The following is a 17,343-nucleotide window of genomic DNA, read 5'->3' on the forward strand; positions in this document are numbered from 1 at the left end:
AAGGCTGCAGAGCCAGCAGTTCCTGCACATCTCTCCAGAGTTGCAATCATAATCATGAAGATATAATTACAAATATAATAATTATTACATAACATTTGCAATTAGCGTGATTCCAGTTGAGGTCTGACCAAAGCAAAAGTCCTATTAGAATCGCCTTGGTGTTTCGAGCTGCTGCATCACACTCTTAACTACTACTACTACTACTACTACTACTACTAATAATAATAATAATAATAATAATAGAATACTATAATAATATTGGACAGTAATAATATAATAATAAGTATTGTATAATAATAATAGAGAATAATGATAAAAAAATTATAATAACACTGTTATTCCAGGTGAGGTTTGAGTACAGCTTATGATGCTGATAATAGTAAAATAATAATAATAATAATTATTATTATTATTATTATTATTATTATATAATATAATATATATAATATAATAATAATTCTAATATCACTGTTATTCCAGGTGATTTTTTTTTACTAAAGCTTATGATGCTGATCCCTACGTAGACTCCCCCAAGCAGGACGCAGCCATGCTTTGGAGCTGCAAGGCCATTCAATGCGAATCAAGGTAACCAATTTGCAACACTCACACTTGCCTCCAACAGACAGGAGTTCTTTCTCCCACCCTGGACATCATTCCACAGGTATATAAACCTCCCTTGCCTAGTTTCCAACAGACCTCTGAGGATGCCTGCCATAGATGTAGACGAAACGTCAGGCGAGAATGCTGCTGGAACATGGTCAGACAGTCCGGAAAGCTCACAACAACCCAGTGGTGATGATGATGATAATATTATAAATAACATTATTATTATTATTATTATTATTATTATTATTATTATTATTATTTTAACACTGTTATTCTAGGTTAAGGTTTGACTAAAGGTCATTATGCTGCTAATCTATATAAATAAAAATGTAATGTTTATTTGTGGGATAGACATAACTCAAAAACCACTGGACAAATTGACACCAAATTTGGACACAATACACCTATCAGGCCAGCGAGTGACCATCACTCATAAAAACACTGAAAAACACAACAGAAGGCACTTAAAAAGACAAAAAATACATTACAACGCATATGCAGAACCACATATACACACAAACACATATATACACATATACACAAATACACATATATACCTACATAAAACACATATACACACACTGGGCCACAGCAACGTGTAGCAAGGGATGGCTAGTAATAATAATGATGGTGGTGGTGGTCCCAGGGGTGATCAGCACACTTGGTGCAGTACCTGAAGACCTTGGCCTGCACTTAAAAACAATAGCTGCTGACAAAATCACTACCTGTCAGCTGTAAAAGGCCACCCAACTTGGATCTGCATGCATTATTCACCAATTCATCACACAGTCCTAGACACTTGGGAAGTGTCCGACGTGTGATCCAATACAACAGCCAGCAGAGTGTCTACTGTGGACTCATCTTGTTGTGGTTCAAATAGTAACAACAATAACCATTATTATTATTATTATTCCCACCTTTATTATTATCCCAGTTAATTATTATAATTATTATTATCCCGCATGATTATTATTAGTCCTAGTTTTATTCCTTTTTATTATTATTTCCACTTTTATTATTATCCCAAATTATTATTATAATAATTACTATTATCCCAGATTATTCATTCTTAGGCCCACTTTTATTATCATCCCAAATAATAATAATAATAATAATTATTATTATTATTATTATTATTATTAGTCCCATTTTAATACAAAAGCCAGCAGAGTGATCTTATTTGCTGTGCACTCATCTTGTTGTGTAATAATAATAATAATAATAATAATAATAATAATAATAATAATATACAAGATGATTCTAGGTGAGTTTTGACCAAAGCAGGACAGCTGGACTGTCAATTCCCTCCATCTTAACTCTCTACTCTGGATTCCCTCTAGAATCGGATGGGTCTTTTCCACTGCCGCACCACACTCTCGGCTCATCACACTATGGCCTCCTGAGATCCCTTTTTTGTGGCCAGGAGCCTCAACTGCCCTACATTCTGCAGAAGGCAACATGCCAGAAAGCCATTCCAGGTGGGTCTTTTTAAACTGTGCCTTTATTGAAACGGAATAATAAATAAACGGACGAGGAAAGAGTCCCGGGAGCTGGAAAGAAGCCTCTGCAAAAGGCAAGGCTCCAAGGGCGTTGCAGTCCCTTCTTCCCTGCAAAAGGAAGGTGGAACACAATGGGATCCTGCTGCAAAAAAGGGAAGGGAAGGACCATGGATCCAAGATTTGCACTGCCTTTCACTTGCTCTCCTCCTTTCTCTTCTTAACGGAGCAAAGATCTGCAAAGGGAAAGAGGTTCGCAAGGATCAATAAGTCTATTGGCAAGGAAATCAATACAATTATTAGAAAAGAAATCAGTAGGAAACCAACTGGTCTATTGGCAAGGAAATCAATAAGATAATTCGTCTTTAAATCAATAGGTCAATTTGCAAGGAAATCAATACAGCCATTTGTAAAAAAAAATCAATATAAGCTATTGATAAGAAAATCAATAAAATAATTCCTAAGGAAACTAACACATCTTTTGGCAAGGAAATCAATTTGACTCTTGGCAAGGAAATCAATAAGATCATTAGAAAGAAAATTAATAAGATCATTAGTCAGAAAAACCAATAAAATCATTTGTTGTTAAATCAATAGGTCTATTGACAAGGAAATTACTACGATAATTTATGAGAAAATCAATAGGTCTATTGATAAGAAAATCAAAATAATTCCTACAAAAACTAATAAATCTTTTCGTAAGACAATCAATTTGTCTCTTGGCAAAATCAATCAAATTAGGTCTATTAAGGAAATCAATAATTAGAAAGACAATCAATAAAAGAATTAGTAGGAAAACCAATAGGTCCATAGGTAAGAAAACCAATAAGTCTATTTTTAAGAAAACAAATATGTTTATTGTTAAGACAACTAATAAATCAATTTTTAAGAGAACCAATAGGTCTACAGACAATGAAATCAGTAAGTCTATTGGGAAGAAAATCAATAAAAGCATTTGTAGGAAATCCATTAGGCCTATTAGCAAGACAATTGGTGAAATAATTGGTCAGAAAACCAATAAGTCTTTTAGCAAGGGAACCAATAAGAAACTAATAGGTCTATTGATCACGAAACCGATAGGTGTATTAATAATAAAACTGATAGGTCCGTTGATCACAAACCCAATAGGACTATTGATCATTAAAGTGATAGGTCTATTGATCACAAAACCAATTGACCTATTGATCACGAAACCGATAGGTGTATTAATAATAAAACTGATAGGTCCATTGATCACAAACCCGATAGGAGTATTGAGCATTAAAGTGATAGGTCTATTGATCACAAAACCAATAGTTTTATTGATCATGAAAGTGATAGATCTATTTATCATGAAATTGATAGGTCTATTGATCACAAAATCGATAGACCTATTGATCACAAAACCGATAGGTGTATTAATAATAAAACTGATAGGTCCATTGATCACAAACCCGATAGGACTATTGAGCATTAAAGTGATAGGTCTATTGATCACGAAACCAATAGGTCTGTTGATCATGAAACTGATAGCTCTGTTGATCACGAAACCAACAGGTCTATTGATCACAAAAGTCTATTAATCATAAATCGGATTGGTCTATTGATAATAAAACCGATAAGGTTTATTGATCACAAAAGTGATAGATCTATTGGTCATGAAATCAATAGGTCTATTGATCATGAAACCGATAGGTCTGTTGATCATGAAACCAATAGGTCTATTGATCATGAAAGGCTATTAAAACTGATAGGTCTATTGATAATAAAACCAATAGGTTTATTGCTCATGAAAGTGATAGGTCTATTGATCACAATACTAACAGGTCGATTGATCATAAAAGTCCATGGGAGGCCTCTATTGATCTCACCAATTTCGTGTCTGAAGAAGAGCTTCTCGGGGTTCATGTTCATCTTCTCCACGAGGGTCACGAACTTCTTCAGCACGTTAGCCTGCACGTCCTTCTCTGTGGCTACAGAGAGAGAGAGAGAGAGACCCCCAGTGAGGACCCCATGGAAGCCATGGAGGGAAGGAAGGAGAGAGGGAAGGGGTCTCCCCTTTTGGGGAGGGGAGGGTCCCACCGTAGAGGCAGAGGAAGATGGTGGAGCCACTCAGGAACTCGCTGATCAGGTAGGAGTTGTAGTCAGTGTCCAGGACCCGGATAGAGGACTTGTCTGTAGGGAGAAAGGAGAGGAGGAGAACAGCAATGGGGCCCTGGGGGAAATGTAGCACCCCAAGGCCCACAAACCTCATTGCACTGGGATCCTTGTCTCTGGGAGCTTTAGTTTCTGTGGGACACTGGGAGTTGTAGTTTCTATGGGGCTCTGGGAGTTGCAGTTTCTATGGGATCCTGTGAGACATAGTTTCCATTGTCAGAGTAGCGTTAGTAGCCCGCAAAATGTCTCAGCCCCATTTACTCTAAGTGTGATAAAAAAACCCTAAAAAAATACACATGAATTTGTTGCTTTAAATAGAAACAAAAATATAGTTCTATTCACTGTAGATCAAAAAACACAAAGCAAAACAGAAGAATTGTTCTCACCAATATACAACAAAACAATATCTCCGGTGAGTCTTCCTCTTTCAACAACAATATGCAGACATGTAGCAAAATAATATACAGTCTGTCTATCTACTTAGTTGTCAGTAGAATGTCCTTGTCTTGCCATAAACAAACTTCAGCTTCAGGACGCTGCAGAACTGCTCCCAACAACAGCCAAGGGTTTCTTCAGCTCAAAACGACCCTAGAAGATGAAGTTTCTATGGGACCCTGGGAGACATTGTTCCCATGGGACCCTGGGAGATATAGTTTCTATGGGACCCTGGGAGACATTGTTTCCATGGGACCCTGGGAGATATAGTTTCTATGGGATTCTGGGAGACATAGCTTCAACGGGACCCTGGGATATATAGTTTCTATGGGATTCTGGGAGACATAGCTTCTATGTGACCCTGGGAGATGTAGCTTCTATGGGACGCTGGGAGACATAGTTTCCATGGGACCCTGGGAGACAAAGTTTCAATCGGACCCTGGGATATATAGTTTCTATAGGGTGCTGGGAGACATAGCTTCTATGTGACCCTGGGAGATGTCGCTTCTATGGGACCCTGGGAGACATAATTTCTATGGGACCAGGGGAAACATAGTTTCTATGGGACGCTGGGAGACATAGTTTCAATGTGACCCTGGGAGACATAGCTTCTATGTGACCTGGGAGATGTCGCTTCTATGTGACCCTGGGAGATGTCGCTTCTATGGGACCCTGGGAGACATAATTTCTATGGGACCATGGGAAACATCGTTTCTATGGGACGCTGGGAGACATAGTTTCCATGTGAACCTGGGAGATGTAGTTTCTATGGGGCCCTGAGAGACATAGCTTCAATGGGATCCTGGGAGTTGTAGTTTCCATGAGACCATGGGAGACATAGTTTCAGTGGGACCCTGGGAGACATAGTTTCCGTGGGGCCCTGGGAGATGTAGTCTCCTAAGGTTTGTCGACTTTTCTATGGAACAGAAGCAACTTGACCACATATGAACCACCATGGGCTCCATGCTTATAGGACCCTGGAAGCTATCGTTTCCCAGGGCCCACAGTCTTCACTCTGGGACAGAGGCAGTTTGGCTTTGATGCCCGGGAGTCCTGGGAGACATAGTTTGCCAAGGTCCATAGCCCTATTCATTGATACCCTTTTGCTGCACTCCCGTTGCATCTCCCGTTGTGTTACCCTCCATGTTGAAAACACCGGGGCTTTCAGTCTCCAGCGGGTACTTTTTGATCCGGCAGGATCCAAATCTGGGGGAAATAGCATAATAATAATAGTAAATGAGTGCAAAAGCCATAATAGCACAACCGTAACATAAAAATGTAATAATAATAATAATAATAATAATAATAATAATAATAATGACAATAATATATGACATAACTCACTTTGGGATTTCCACTTTGAGGACGGCTGATCCATCGTCCTTGGCTTCAAGGGTAAATGCGTGGAACGGCCTCGGCATGGCTTCGCTTTTGGCTGAAACGATGGGATACCATTTCCCAACAAGCTAGGAAGGAAAGGACAGAAAAGGAGAGCCTTGCATTGACGTGCTCCAAAGAGGGATTGGCACCCAGGAACCCCTTTCTGTTGGTGGCCTGCAGGAAGCCCACCTTCTTGACGTCCAGGTTCTGCATCACAGGGATGTCCTCGGCCGAGGGGCAGAGCAAAGGGAGACCCCCAAGGAAGAAGACGAAGGAGAGCAAGGGGCCCAGGCCCAGCCCCATCTCCTCAAGGCATCAGGCCCACAAGAGTCCGGTCCCACTATTGGCACAGACAGATAGAGAGAGGAGGGAGCAGTCTTTGCATTATTCAAGTCAATTCCTCAGAAGTCCCAGTATTATTATTATTGCTCTTGTGGTTATAGCTCTTATTAATATTATCATTATATTATTATTATTTTACTATATACTGTGCCACCAGGGGCTCCAGTATAATAATAAGCTGCTGAATTTGCTGACCAAAAGGTTGGTGGTTTGAATCCGGGGAGCAGAGTGAGCTCCTGCCGTTAGTCCCAGCTTCTGCCAATTTAGCAGTTCGAAAACATGCAAATGTGGGAAGGTAAGAGCGTGCCATCCAATCATGCTGGCCACATGACCTTGGAGGTGTCTATGGACAACGTCGGCTCTTTGGCTTAGGCATAGAGATGAGCACCACACCCAAGAGTCTGACACGACTAGACTTAATGTCAAGGGGAAACCTTTACCTTTATTATTATGCTATTTAATATCGTATTATTAAAGGTTTTCCCCTGACATTAAATCCAGTCATGTCCAACTCTGGGGGTTGGTGCTCATCTCCATTTCTAAGCCGAAGAGCCGGCGTTGCCCATAGACACCTCCAAGGTCAAGTGGCCGTCATGACTGCATTATTACACTATTACCTTATTGTTATATCATTTGTTTTTATTATTCCCTGTCGTGGTCAACTGTGAATTGCACATATGGGTTATTCCTGCGTCTGCGCAAACCAGCCTCGGATCCTTCTAGAAAGATAAAAAGACATTTTTCCCCTGCCCTTGGCCCCACCCACTCCCCTTTGAGTATATATAGCCCGTAGGCGGGGCTAAGGCCCTCAGTTCTCTTGATCCGCCGCCTTTAGCAGCAGTCGTGTCTGACTGGGGGATTGGTGCTCATCTCCATTTCTAAGCCGAAGAGCCGGCGTTGCCCATAGACACCTCCAAGGTCATGTGGCCGGCATGACTGCATTATTACACTATTACCTTATTGTTATATCATTTGTTTTTATTATTACATTATATTGTTATATTATTCCTAGATCCGTCCCAGTCTGTTTTCAGACTGAGACAACGTTGGTCGCCTTGTTGGATGATCTACGTTGAAATCATCAATCATAGCTCATCCAACATCCTTTCTGGTTCCCTTTGACCACTCCTTGGCTTTCAATACCATCAACTATGGTATCCTTCTGGACTGCCTCACTCAAATTGGACTTACAGTGGTTCCAGTCCTTCCTGGAGGGGAGGGTCTAGAATGTGGTACTAGGGGACTCCTGCTTGAACCCATGACCTTAGTCCTTTTGGGTCCTGCAGGGTTCAGTACTGTCCCCCATGTTGTTTTAACATCTATATGAAACCATTGGGAGAGATCATCCGGAGTTTTGGAGTTCGGTGACACCTATATGCAGATGATACCCAACTCTATCACACGTTTCCACCTGATGCCAAAGATGCTGTCCTCCCCCTGAACCAGTGCCTGTCAACTGTGATGGACTGGGTGAACAAATTGAAACTGAATCCAGACAAAATGGACATCCTTCTGGTCAGTTGTAGGGCTGATTGGGGCATTGGGCTGCAGCCTGTGCTGGATGGAAGGGGTCAGACTCCCTCTGAAGATGCAGTGTCCTCCTGACTTGTGGCCAGGAGGGCATTCTTTGCACAGTTAAAGCTTGTGTGCCAGCTGCACCTATACCTTGGAAACCCATGGTAGTACACGCTTTAATCACATCCAGGTTAGACTACAGTAATATGCTCTATGTGGGGCTGCCCTAGAAGACTGTTCAGAAAAACTTCAACTGATTTAAAGGTCAGTGGCTAGACTGCTTACGGGAGCATCATATAGGGAAAAATACTACTCAGTTCCTGAAGAGTGAATGGGTCACATTCCCCCAATGGCGCAGGTCAGCAGTCTGGGGGTCGTCCTGGACTCAGCGCTGACCCTGGAGGCTCAGGTGTCGGCGGTGGCTGGGAAGGCCTTCTCACAGCTAGCAGCATCCATACCTTGATACTCCCAATCTGGCTATGGTGGTACACATCATAGTCACATTCAGACTAGACTACTGTAATGCACTCTATGTGGGGCTGCCCCAGAAGACTGTTCGGAAACTTAAACTGGTACAAAGGTCAGCAGCTAGATACAGGGAAAGGACTACTCCACTCCTTAAGTAGCTACACTGGCTCCTAGTTTGTTTCCAGGTGCAATTCAAGGTGCTGGCTTTGGACTATAAAGCCCTAAATGGTTTGGGCCCAACCTACTTGAAGGACCGCAGCTCTTCCTATGAACCCACCTGAGACTTGAGGTCATCAGGAGGGATCCTCCTCTCAGTCCCACCACCGTCTCGAGCGCAGTTGGTGGGAACGAGAGAGAGGGCCTTGTCGGTGGTGTAAAATTATTATTATTATATTTAGTTATATATTATGACTTAATATTATATTTATTTTTATTATTATACTATATCATTATTGTGTCATTATACTATTATTATTATTATTCCCAGACCCCTGACCCCAGAGGCACCTCTCTGCCTTCCGCTCCGGATGGCTATTCTGTGCAACTGCCGAGAACCTTCCACTCTCCTTGGAGCCATTCCATTCTCCTCCTCCGGCCAATCAGCAGCTGGCACTCCCTTCTGGCCCCGCCTCCTGGCCCCTCCCTCCTTGCTGTTACCGTATTTACCCCCATAGACCCGCCTCCAAATCCCTTTCCCGTATTAACTGTGAGAGTGACCACTTCACAAAGGAAACCGATCTATTACTATTATTATTGTTACACTAGCCATCCCCTGCCATGTGTTGCGGTGGCCCAGTCTGTGTATATGTGTGTTGTGTGTATATATATGAGGTTTTGTGCATACATTGTAATGTTGTTGTTTTTTTGGCTTTTAAGTCTCTTCCGGTGTGTTTTTCTGTGTTTTTCTGAGTGATGGTCACTCGTTGGCCTGATAGGTGTCTTGTGTCCAAATTTGGTGTCAATTTGCCCAGTGGTTTTTGAGTTATTTTAATCCCACAAACGAACATTACATTTTTATTTATATAGATTGTATATATTATTATAGTATACATTTATATTTATATAGATTAGCAGCATAATAACCTTTAGTCAACCTTAACTTGAAATAACAATGTAATAATATTATTATTAAATATTATTAGTATTATTATTATTATTTATAGTAATATGTCTAAATTTGGTGTCAATTTGTCCAGTGGTTTTTGAGTTATGTTAACCCCACAAACAAACATTACATTTTTATTTATATACGGTAGATATCATAGAATCATAAAAGGGAGCTTCAGAGGGCATCCAGCGGCATCACGGAAGGCACCAGCCGATCCCTCCTGACAGAGGGCCATCCAGCCATAGGTAAGATATTGATAGATTTAGATATGATAAATAGATATGAGATAGCTATCATAGAGTTGGAAGGGATCCTCAGAGGACATCCAACTCTACCCCTTTAGCCATAAAGGAAAGCACCATCCAATTACTCCCGACAGAGGGCCATCCAACCATAGGTTTTATTTATATATACACACACACACTCATCATCCAATCACTCCCGACAGGGTCATTCAGCCATAGCATGTATATGTATGTGTGTGTGTGTGTGTATGTATGTATGTGTGTGTGTGTGTGTGTGTGTGTGTGTGTATATATATATACACACATACATACATATCCATACATACATACATACATACACACACTCACAACATCCGAGGCCCAACAGAAGGCCATACAACCATAGGTGTATGGCCTATACACACACAGCCCATCTGATCACTACAGACAGAGGGCCATTCAGCCATAGGTTTTATTTATACACACACACACCATCCAGTCACTCCCGAGAGGGTCATTCAGCCATAGCATGTATATGTATGTGTGTGTGTGTGTGTGTGTGTGTGTGTATATACACACACACACACATACATACATATCCATACATACATACATACACACACTCACAACATCTGAGGCCCAACAGAAGGCCATACAACCATAGGTGTGTGTGTGTGTGTGTGTGTGTACATACATATATATACACACACACCCCCCATCTGATCACTACAGACAGAGGGCCATCCAGCCATAGGTTTTATTTATACACACACACACACCATCCAGTCACTCCCGAGAGGGTCATTCAGCCTAGCATGTATACGTATGTGTGTGTGTATATATATATATATATTCATACACACACACACACAACATCCAAGGCCCAACAGAGGGCCATACTGCCATAGGGGTGTGTGTGTATGTGTATACATATTTATATACACACACCCCATCTGATCACTCCAGACAGAGGGCCATCTAGCCATAGACACACACATACACACACATATACAAATGTCATGTTATCCCCTGATTTTGATGATGCTGATGCTGCGGTCTCTTCGTTGGAACCAAATAGGCTCTTGACGCAAGGAGAAAAAGAAACACAAAAAAATGTTTGGATCCAAAAAAAATTTAATGTTTTGCTGGGCTTTTGCTCTGAGTTTGGGTCCAGTGGAGGAAAGGAGGGCTTCAGCTGGTCCCGGTGAACTTGGTCTCTGGAAAGGAAGCAAAAGGTCACACTTTCTCAGCCTCAAAAAGCTCAACGATGGCCCTTTGGGTAAATAATACATTGTATTGATGCATTATGATGACCGCTTACCGTCCAGGGTGTGGAAGGAGTCGGCTGTGTGGCAGAACCCTGCGAGGAGGGGAAGGAAGGAATGTAAGGGGAAGGAAAAGACAGAGCTCATGGGAGTTGTAGTCCCCCCTTTTCCAGGCAGAGGCTCACCGTAGGAAGGGAAGTAGAAGATGTGGTCGTTCTCATCCAGGCCCAGATCCCTCACCCGTCGCTCGAACTTGGTGGTGACCGGGGGACCCACTTTGGCCGAACGGCCTTTTGAACAGAAGAAGGAGAAAGAAGGAGATGGTTATTGTCTTCTTCCCTGCACCCTGTGCAAACAAAGCAGAAGGGAAGGAAGGAAGGGAAAGAAGAAAAGGAAGGAAAGAAAAAGAGGAAAGAAGGTAGGAAGAAAAGCACGGGAAAGGAAAGGATGAAAGGAAGGAAGGGATGGAAGGGAAAGAAAGACAAAAAAGAAGGAAAGGAATGGGCGGAAGGAAGGAAAGAAAGAAGAAAACTGGATAGATCAGTGGAAGGAAGGAAAGAGGAAAGGATGGAAGGAAGGAAAGGAAGGAAGGATGGGAAAAAGGAAAGGAAAGGAGGAGGGAAAGGATGGAAGGAAGGAATGAAGGGAAGGAAGGAAAAAAAAGAGGGAAGGGGAAAAAGAAAAGAAGGGAAGAAAAGAAAGGAAGAAAAGGAAAGAAGGAGGGAAAGGATGGAAGGAAGGAAAGAAGGGATGGAAGAAAGGAAAAGAAGGAAGGATGTGGGAAAAGGAAAGGAAGAAAAGGAAAGGAAGAAAAGGAAAGGAGGGAAAGGTTGGAAGGAAGGAATGAAGAGAGGGAAGGAAGGAAAGAAAAGGAGGGAAGGGAAAAAAAGGAAGGGAAGAAAGGAAAGGAAAGGAAGAAAGGATAAGAAGGAGGGAAAGGATGGAAGGAAGGAGGGAAAGGTCGGAAGGAAGGAATGAAGGGAGGGAAGGGAAAAAGGAAGGGAAGAAAGGAAAGGAAAGGAAGAAAAGGAAGGAAGGAGGGAAAGGTCGGAAGGAAGGAATGAAGGGAGGGAAGGGAAAAAAGGAAGGGAAGAAAGGAAAGGAAAGGAAGAAAAGAAAAGAAGGAGGGAAAGGATGGAAGGAAGGGAGGGAAGGAAGAAAGAAAAGGAGGGAAGGGAAAAAAGGAAGAAAACGAAAGGAGGAAGTTAAGGATGGAAGGAAGGAAGGAAAGAAGGGGAGGAAAAATGGAAGGGAAGGAAGGAAGGAAGGAAGGAAGAAAGAAAGAAAGAGGAAGGGAAAGAAAGAAAAGGAAATAGTCCCCTGCTTCTTTGACCCAGAGGCGTACTACAATTCCCATCACTCCTTTTGCCCTTTGCAGTTATATTATTCTATCCTATCCAATTTGATGTCATTATATTATTATAATTGTTACATTATTGTATTATTTTATATTATTACAGTATAATATTTTATATTATTATGTTACTGTTAATAATTATGGAGCCCCCAGTGGCGCAGAGGGTTAAACTGCTGAGCTGCTGAACTTGCTGATTGAAAGGTCATAGGTTCGAATTCGGGGAGCAGCATGAGCTCCCACTGTCAGTACCAGCTTCTGCCAACCTAGCAGTTCTAAAACATGCAAATGTCAATAGATCAACAGGCACCTCTCTGACGGGAAGGTAACAGCACTCCATGCAGTCATGCCGGCCTCGTGACCTTGGAGGTGTCTGCAGACAATGACGGCTCTTTGTCTTAGAAATAGAGATGAGCACCAAACTCCAGAGTCGGACACGACTGGATTTAATGTCAGGGGAAAACCTTTACTATTAATAATTATAATATATTAATTATATGTTATTATTATCATATTATTATATATTTATTATTGTAGTTTTTGTTGTTGTGATGCTCACCATAGAGCTTTGCAGAGAGGCCCTTGGCCCTTTGGAGGAAGAGAACGGCATAACTGCTGTAGTCTGTCTCCCCAATGGCAACCTCAACAGGTAGGCCGCGACCTGGAAAGGAATTTGGGAAGTTACTTTCCCCCCAAAGTAATTTGTTCCTGAAAGAATGCCCTGCCATATGGAACGGATCGGGGCTGGGGAAAGAAGACATTATCACCTTTGATCTGGAAGCGTCCGCGAGTCTTTCCAGGGAAGTAGGTTTGGGTGATATTCCAGCAGTGGCCCTCCCTGCACCCGCAAAGATAGGAAGAAATAATAATGATAATAATATACTATAATAATAAGAATATACTCTAATAAATATAATAATAAAATAATATATATTCATATAATAGTAAAACTATAGTAATATAATAATATAAATAATATTACCAAAATACACTAATTACAAAATATAATGACGACAATAAAATAAATAATAACATACAGTACAATAAAAACAATATATTAATATGTAATAATATATTGAAATACTATAATATTAATAATAAAATATACTATTATAATAAAAATAATATTACAATAAAATACTAATAATTATTCAATTCTGAAATCATAATATAGTATATAATATAAAGATATATGGTAATTTTGACAATAAAATATCCGAATGTAATATATATATATATAAACATAATATTAATAACAATAATAAATAACTATAAATATAATCCTCTCGATATAAAATGCTATAAATATAAACATATAAATTTAAATAATAAATATAATGATAATAAAATACTAAAATAATACTACTAATAATAATAATTGATGTGTGATCCAGTACCACAGCCAGCATATTGATCTTGTTTGATGTGTACTAATCTTGTGTTTCTATATATATATATATATATATATATATATATAGCTCACATACTGTAATAGTAAAATAATGTAGTAATATAATAATATTGCCAAAATACACTACTTACAGAATATAATGACGACAATAAAATAAATAATAATATACAGTACAATAAAAACAATATAATAATGTATAATAATATAATAAAATAATATATTAATAATAAAATATACTAATGTAATAAAAAAGAATATGACAATAAAACACTAAAATAAGAATATACAATAATAATTCTACAATTCTGGACTAATAATGTAGTATATCATATAAATATATACGATAATTATGATAAAATATATGAATGTAATAAATATAAATACATAATAATATAAATATAATTATATAATATATATTATTATATAAATATATAATATATAAAATAATAAATAATATAATTATAACAAAATACTAAAGTAATGATATGGTATAAGAATATATAATAATGATACAATGCTAAACTAATAATATATAATATTTATTTACTTTTGCTTATATACCGCTGTATCTCAAGCCCGAAGGCGACTCACGGCGGTTCACAAACAGTAAAAACAGTAGAAACAGCAGTGGTTCCATACAACATATAACAATTGACTTAACACATTATCCATAAATTACCAATAAGCAATTACAATGCACAATTATTACAAAAAACATATAATATAATATAAAAATATAAAACCAATAATAATAATAATAATAATAATAATAATAATAATAATAATAGAGTTTTCTGCTCCAGGAAGACTAACTCACAGCGGGCGAAAGGTGCTGAAGAGGAGGGCCTTTTCCCCAGAGTCTGCATTAGGCACAAGGGTCACCACCACATTTGTGGCCTCCAAGCGGTAGTGGTTTTCAGACAAATAGGCACAGCGGGAGGCCGTCGCAACCAGGAACCACGTCCCAGCAAACTACAGATCCCAAAGGAGAAGCATGCTGAAAGTTGTGGGAGCTGCGGTTTTGCAAACTTAGCCTGCTGGGTCAATGACCCTGGGGGGCTTTGTCCTCTTCCTTTTGATTCCTGGCAAAGCAGGGAGCCCAGCCAAGGGTTTCTCAATGGGACTGGGATGGGATCCCGGGGTCAAAGGTGGGAAAGGGATTGCGCTTCCCATCTCATTTCAATGGTTCAGTGTCAACATTGAGCTCAGCTTGAAAAACCTGCTCCTTGCAAAAACAGATATACCGTACATATATATAGAAACCGAGACAGATAGAGATACCACACTCCGGGGCAGAGAGTTCCACTGCTGAACACCTCTCACAGTCAAGAAGTTCTTCCTAATGTTTCCATCTGAATATTAGGAAGAATTTCCTGACTGTGAGAGCTGTTCAGCAGTGGAACTCTCTGCCCCAGAGTGTGGTGGAGGCTCCTTCTTTGGAGGCTTGTAAACAGACTGGATGGCCATCTGTCAGGGGTGCTTTGAAAGTGATTTGGCAGGGGTTTGGTCTGGATGGCCCACGAGGTCTCTTCCAACTCTATGGTTCTATGATTCTATATGTGTATACAATATTTTATTAGCACAACACAATATTAGCATATTGGTAATAACATTATTAATAGAATTATACTACGATAATTATTTAATTAATCTAATCCATTTTCTGGGAAGAAGATAATATTCTAAACTAATATTAGTATAATATTGATAATAATATAATGTAATACAATATAATACAATAATAATGTAATATATAATATTAATATCAGAATATAGTAATACTAATACATTAAATATAATTACTACTAATTATATATAATAATATCTATGGTTCTATGATTCTATATGAATCATATGAATGTAATAAATGAATGTAATATATACTTCATTAGCACAATACTTCATTAGCACAACACAATATTAGTATATTGGTAATAACATTATCAATAGTATTATACTACTGTAATTATTTAATTAATCTAATCCATTTGCATAGGATGCTGGGAAGAAGATAATATTCTAGCCTAATATTAGTATAATATTGATAATAATATTATAATGTAATACAATATAATACAAAAATAATATAATATATAATATTAATATCGGAATATAGAAATACTAATATAGTAAATATAATTACTACTGATTATATATAATAACTAGCCGTCCACTGCCATGCTTTGCTGTGGCTCAGTTTGTATATATGTGCTTTGTGTGTGGATATATTTGTGGATATGTGTGTATATGTATGTTTGCGTCATGCGTTGTAATGTATTTTTTATTTTTTGGCTTTTGAAGTCCCTTCCACTGTATTTTTCAGTGTTTTATGTGTGATGGTCACTTGTTGGCCTGATAGGTGTCTTGTGTCCAAATTTGGTGTCAATTCATCCAGTGGTTTTTGAGTTATGTTAATCCCACATACAAAAATTACATTTTTATTTATATAGATATCGAATGATAATACTGTTTATTATTGTATATTTATATATTTTAAGTTGCCCCTGGTGGCACAGTGGGTTAAACCGCTGAGCTGCTGAGCTTGTAGACCGAAAGGTCGCAGGTTTGAATCTGGGGAGTGAGGTGAGCTCCTTCTGTTAGCCCCAGCTTCTGCCAAACTAGCAGTTCGAAAACATCCAAATGTGAGTAGATCAATAGGTACCACTCTGGCGGGAAGGTAATGGTGCTCCATGCACTCATGTTGGCTACATGACCTTGGAGGTGTCTATGGACAATGCCGGCTCTTTGGCTTGGAAATGGAGATGGGCACCAACCCCCAGAGTCGGACACGACTGGACTTAATGTCAGGGGAAAAATCTTTACCTTTACCTAAGTTGTAAAGTTTTTGATGGTGAGTCTCTGTATGGTGAGATAAAGTGGGATATACCTGTTCGGGGTCAAAGTCTGGCTGGAGGGCGACCGTCTCGATGGGCGGCTTCTGGGGGACCGGGGGCTGCCTTCGGGGCTGGGCGCCTTGGGAGAAAGAAGCGAGGCAGAGGCAGAGGAGGAAGGAGTCCAGCAGGGAGGCCATGGCTCTGGGTCTAGCAATATGAACTGGGGGTCAATGGGAGAAAGTGAGGCCGGAGGGGGAGTGGACTGGTCAGTCATTAATCCCAAGAGGAGGACACAGGACAAGGCCAGGCCCCAGGGAGGGAGCAACACCAACCAGGAAATAATAATGGTCAATCATCATAATAATGATGAGGATAATGGTAATAATGATCATATTCTCTCCTGACGTTTCGCCCACATCTATGGCAGGCATCCTCAGAGGTTGTGAGGTCTACTGGAAACTAGGAAAATGGGATGGCACAACCTTTATATCCCACATTTCTCACTGCGAAGGGGACTCAGTGTGCCTTACAAGTTATATGTACATACAATATATTATATTATTTGCATAGCACAAAATCAGTATTACATATTACCATACTGTACTGTACCACTATTATTAGTAATATTACATGTAATATGAAATATAAAGTTATATATGATATATCTCTGGAATGATGTCCAGGGTGGGAGAAAAAAAACTCCTGTCTGATGGAGGCAAGTGTGAATGTTGCCATTGGGCACTTTGCATTAGCATTAAATGGACTTGCA

General features: G+C 39.5%; 3 protein-coding genes across 3 annotated transcripts in view; 1 reads left to right on the top strand and 2 right to left on the bottom strand.

Annotated features, from left to right (window-relative positions):
* The window catches only part of FBXW5 (F-box and WD repeat domain containing 5), a 40,165-nt gene that overhangs the window by 8,604 nt on the left and 14,218 nt on the right, over positions 1-17,343 (top strand). The window contains exon 3 of the mRNA XM_060757296.2: positions 1,947-2,084. The gene's annotated coding sequence lies outside the window, so the exon portion shown is untranslated. The remainder of the gene's footprint in view (positions 1-1,946; positions 2,085-17,343) is intronic.
* LOC132763636 (epididymal secretory protein 4-like) lies at positions 2,090-8,949 on the bottom strand. The gene is made up of 7 exons (XM_060757302.2): positions 8,886-8,949; positions 6,243-6,393; positions 6,018-6,139; positions 5,773-5,879; positions 4,164-4,256; positions 3,953-4,054; positions 2,090-2,338 (listed from the first exon to the last, which is right to left on the bottom strand). The coding sequence occupies exons 2-7, from the start codon at positions 6,354-6,356 to the stop codon at positions 2,298-2,300; spliced, it is 579 nt and encodes a 192-aa protein (XP_060613285.2). The 5' UTR covers positions 6,357-6,393; positions 8,886-8,949; the 3' UTR covers positions 2,090-2,297.
* On the bottom strand, positions 10,827-16,800 carry C8G (complement C8 gamma chain). The gene is made up of 7 exons (XM_060757291.2): positions 16,628-16,800; positions 14,558-14,712; positions 13,097-13,167; positions 12,889-12,990; positions 11,161-11,265; positions 11,032-11,070; positions 10,827-10,927 (listed from the first exon to the last, which is right to left on the bottom strand). Exons 1-7 carry the CDS (start codon positions 16,769-16,771, stop codon positions 10,902-10,904), a joined length of 642 nt encoding a protein of 213 aa, XP_060613274.2. The 5' UTR covers positions 16,772-16,800; the 3' UTR covers positions 10,827-10,901.

Source organism: Anolis sagrei, chromosome 11 (genome assembly GCF_037176765.1).
Source record: "Anolis sagrei isolate rAnoSag1 chromosome 11, rAnoSag1.mat, whole genome shotgun sequence".
In the NCBI taxonomy this organism is placed as follows: Eukaryota; Metazoa; Chordata; class Lepidosauria; order Squamata; family Dactyloidae; genus Anolis; species Anolis sagrei.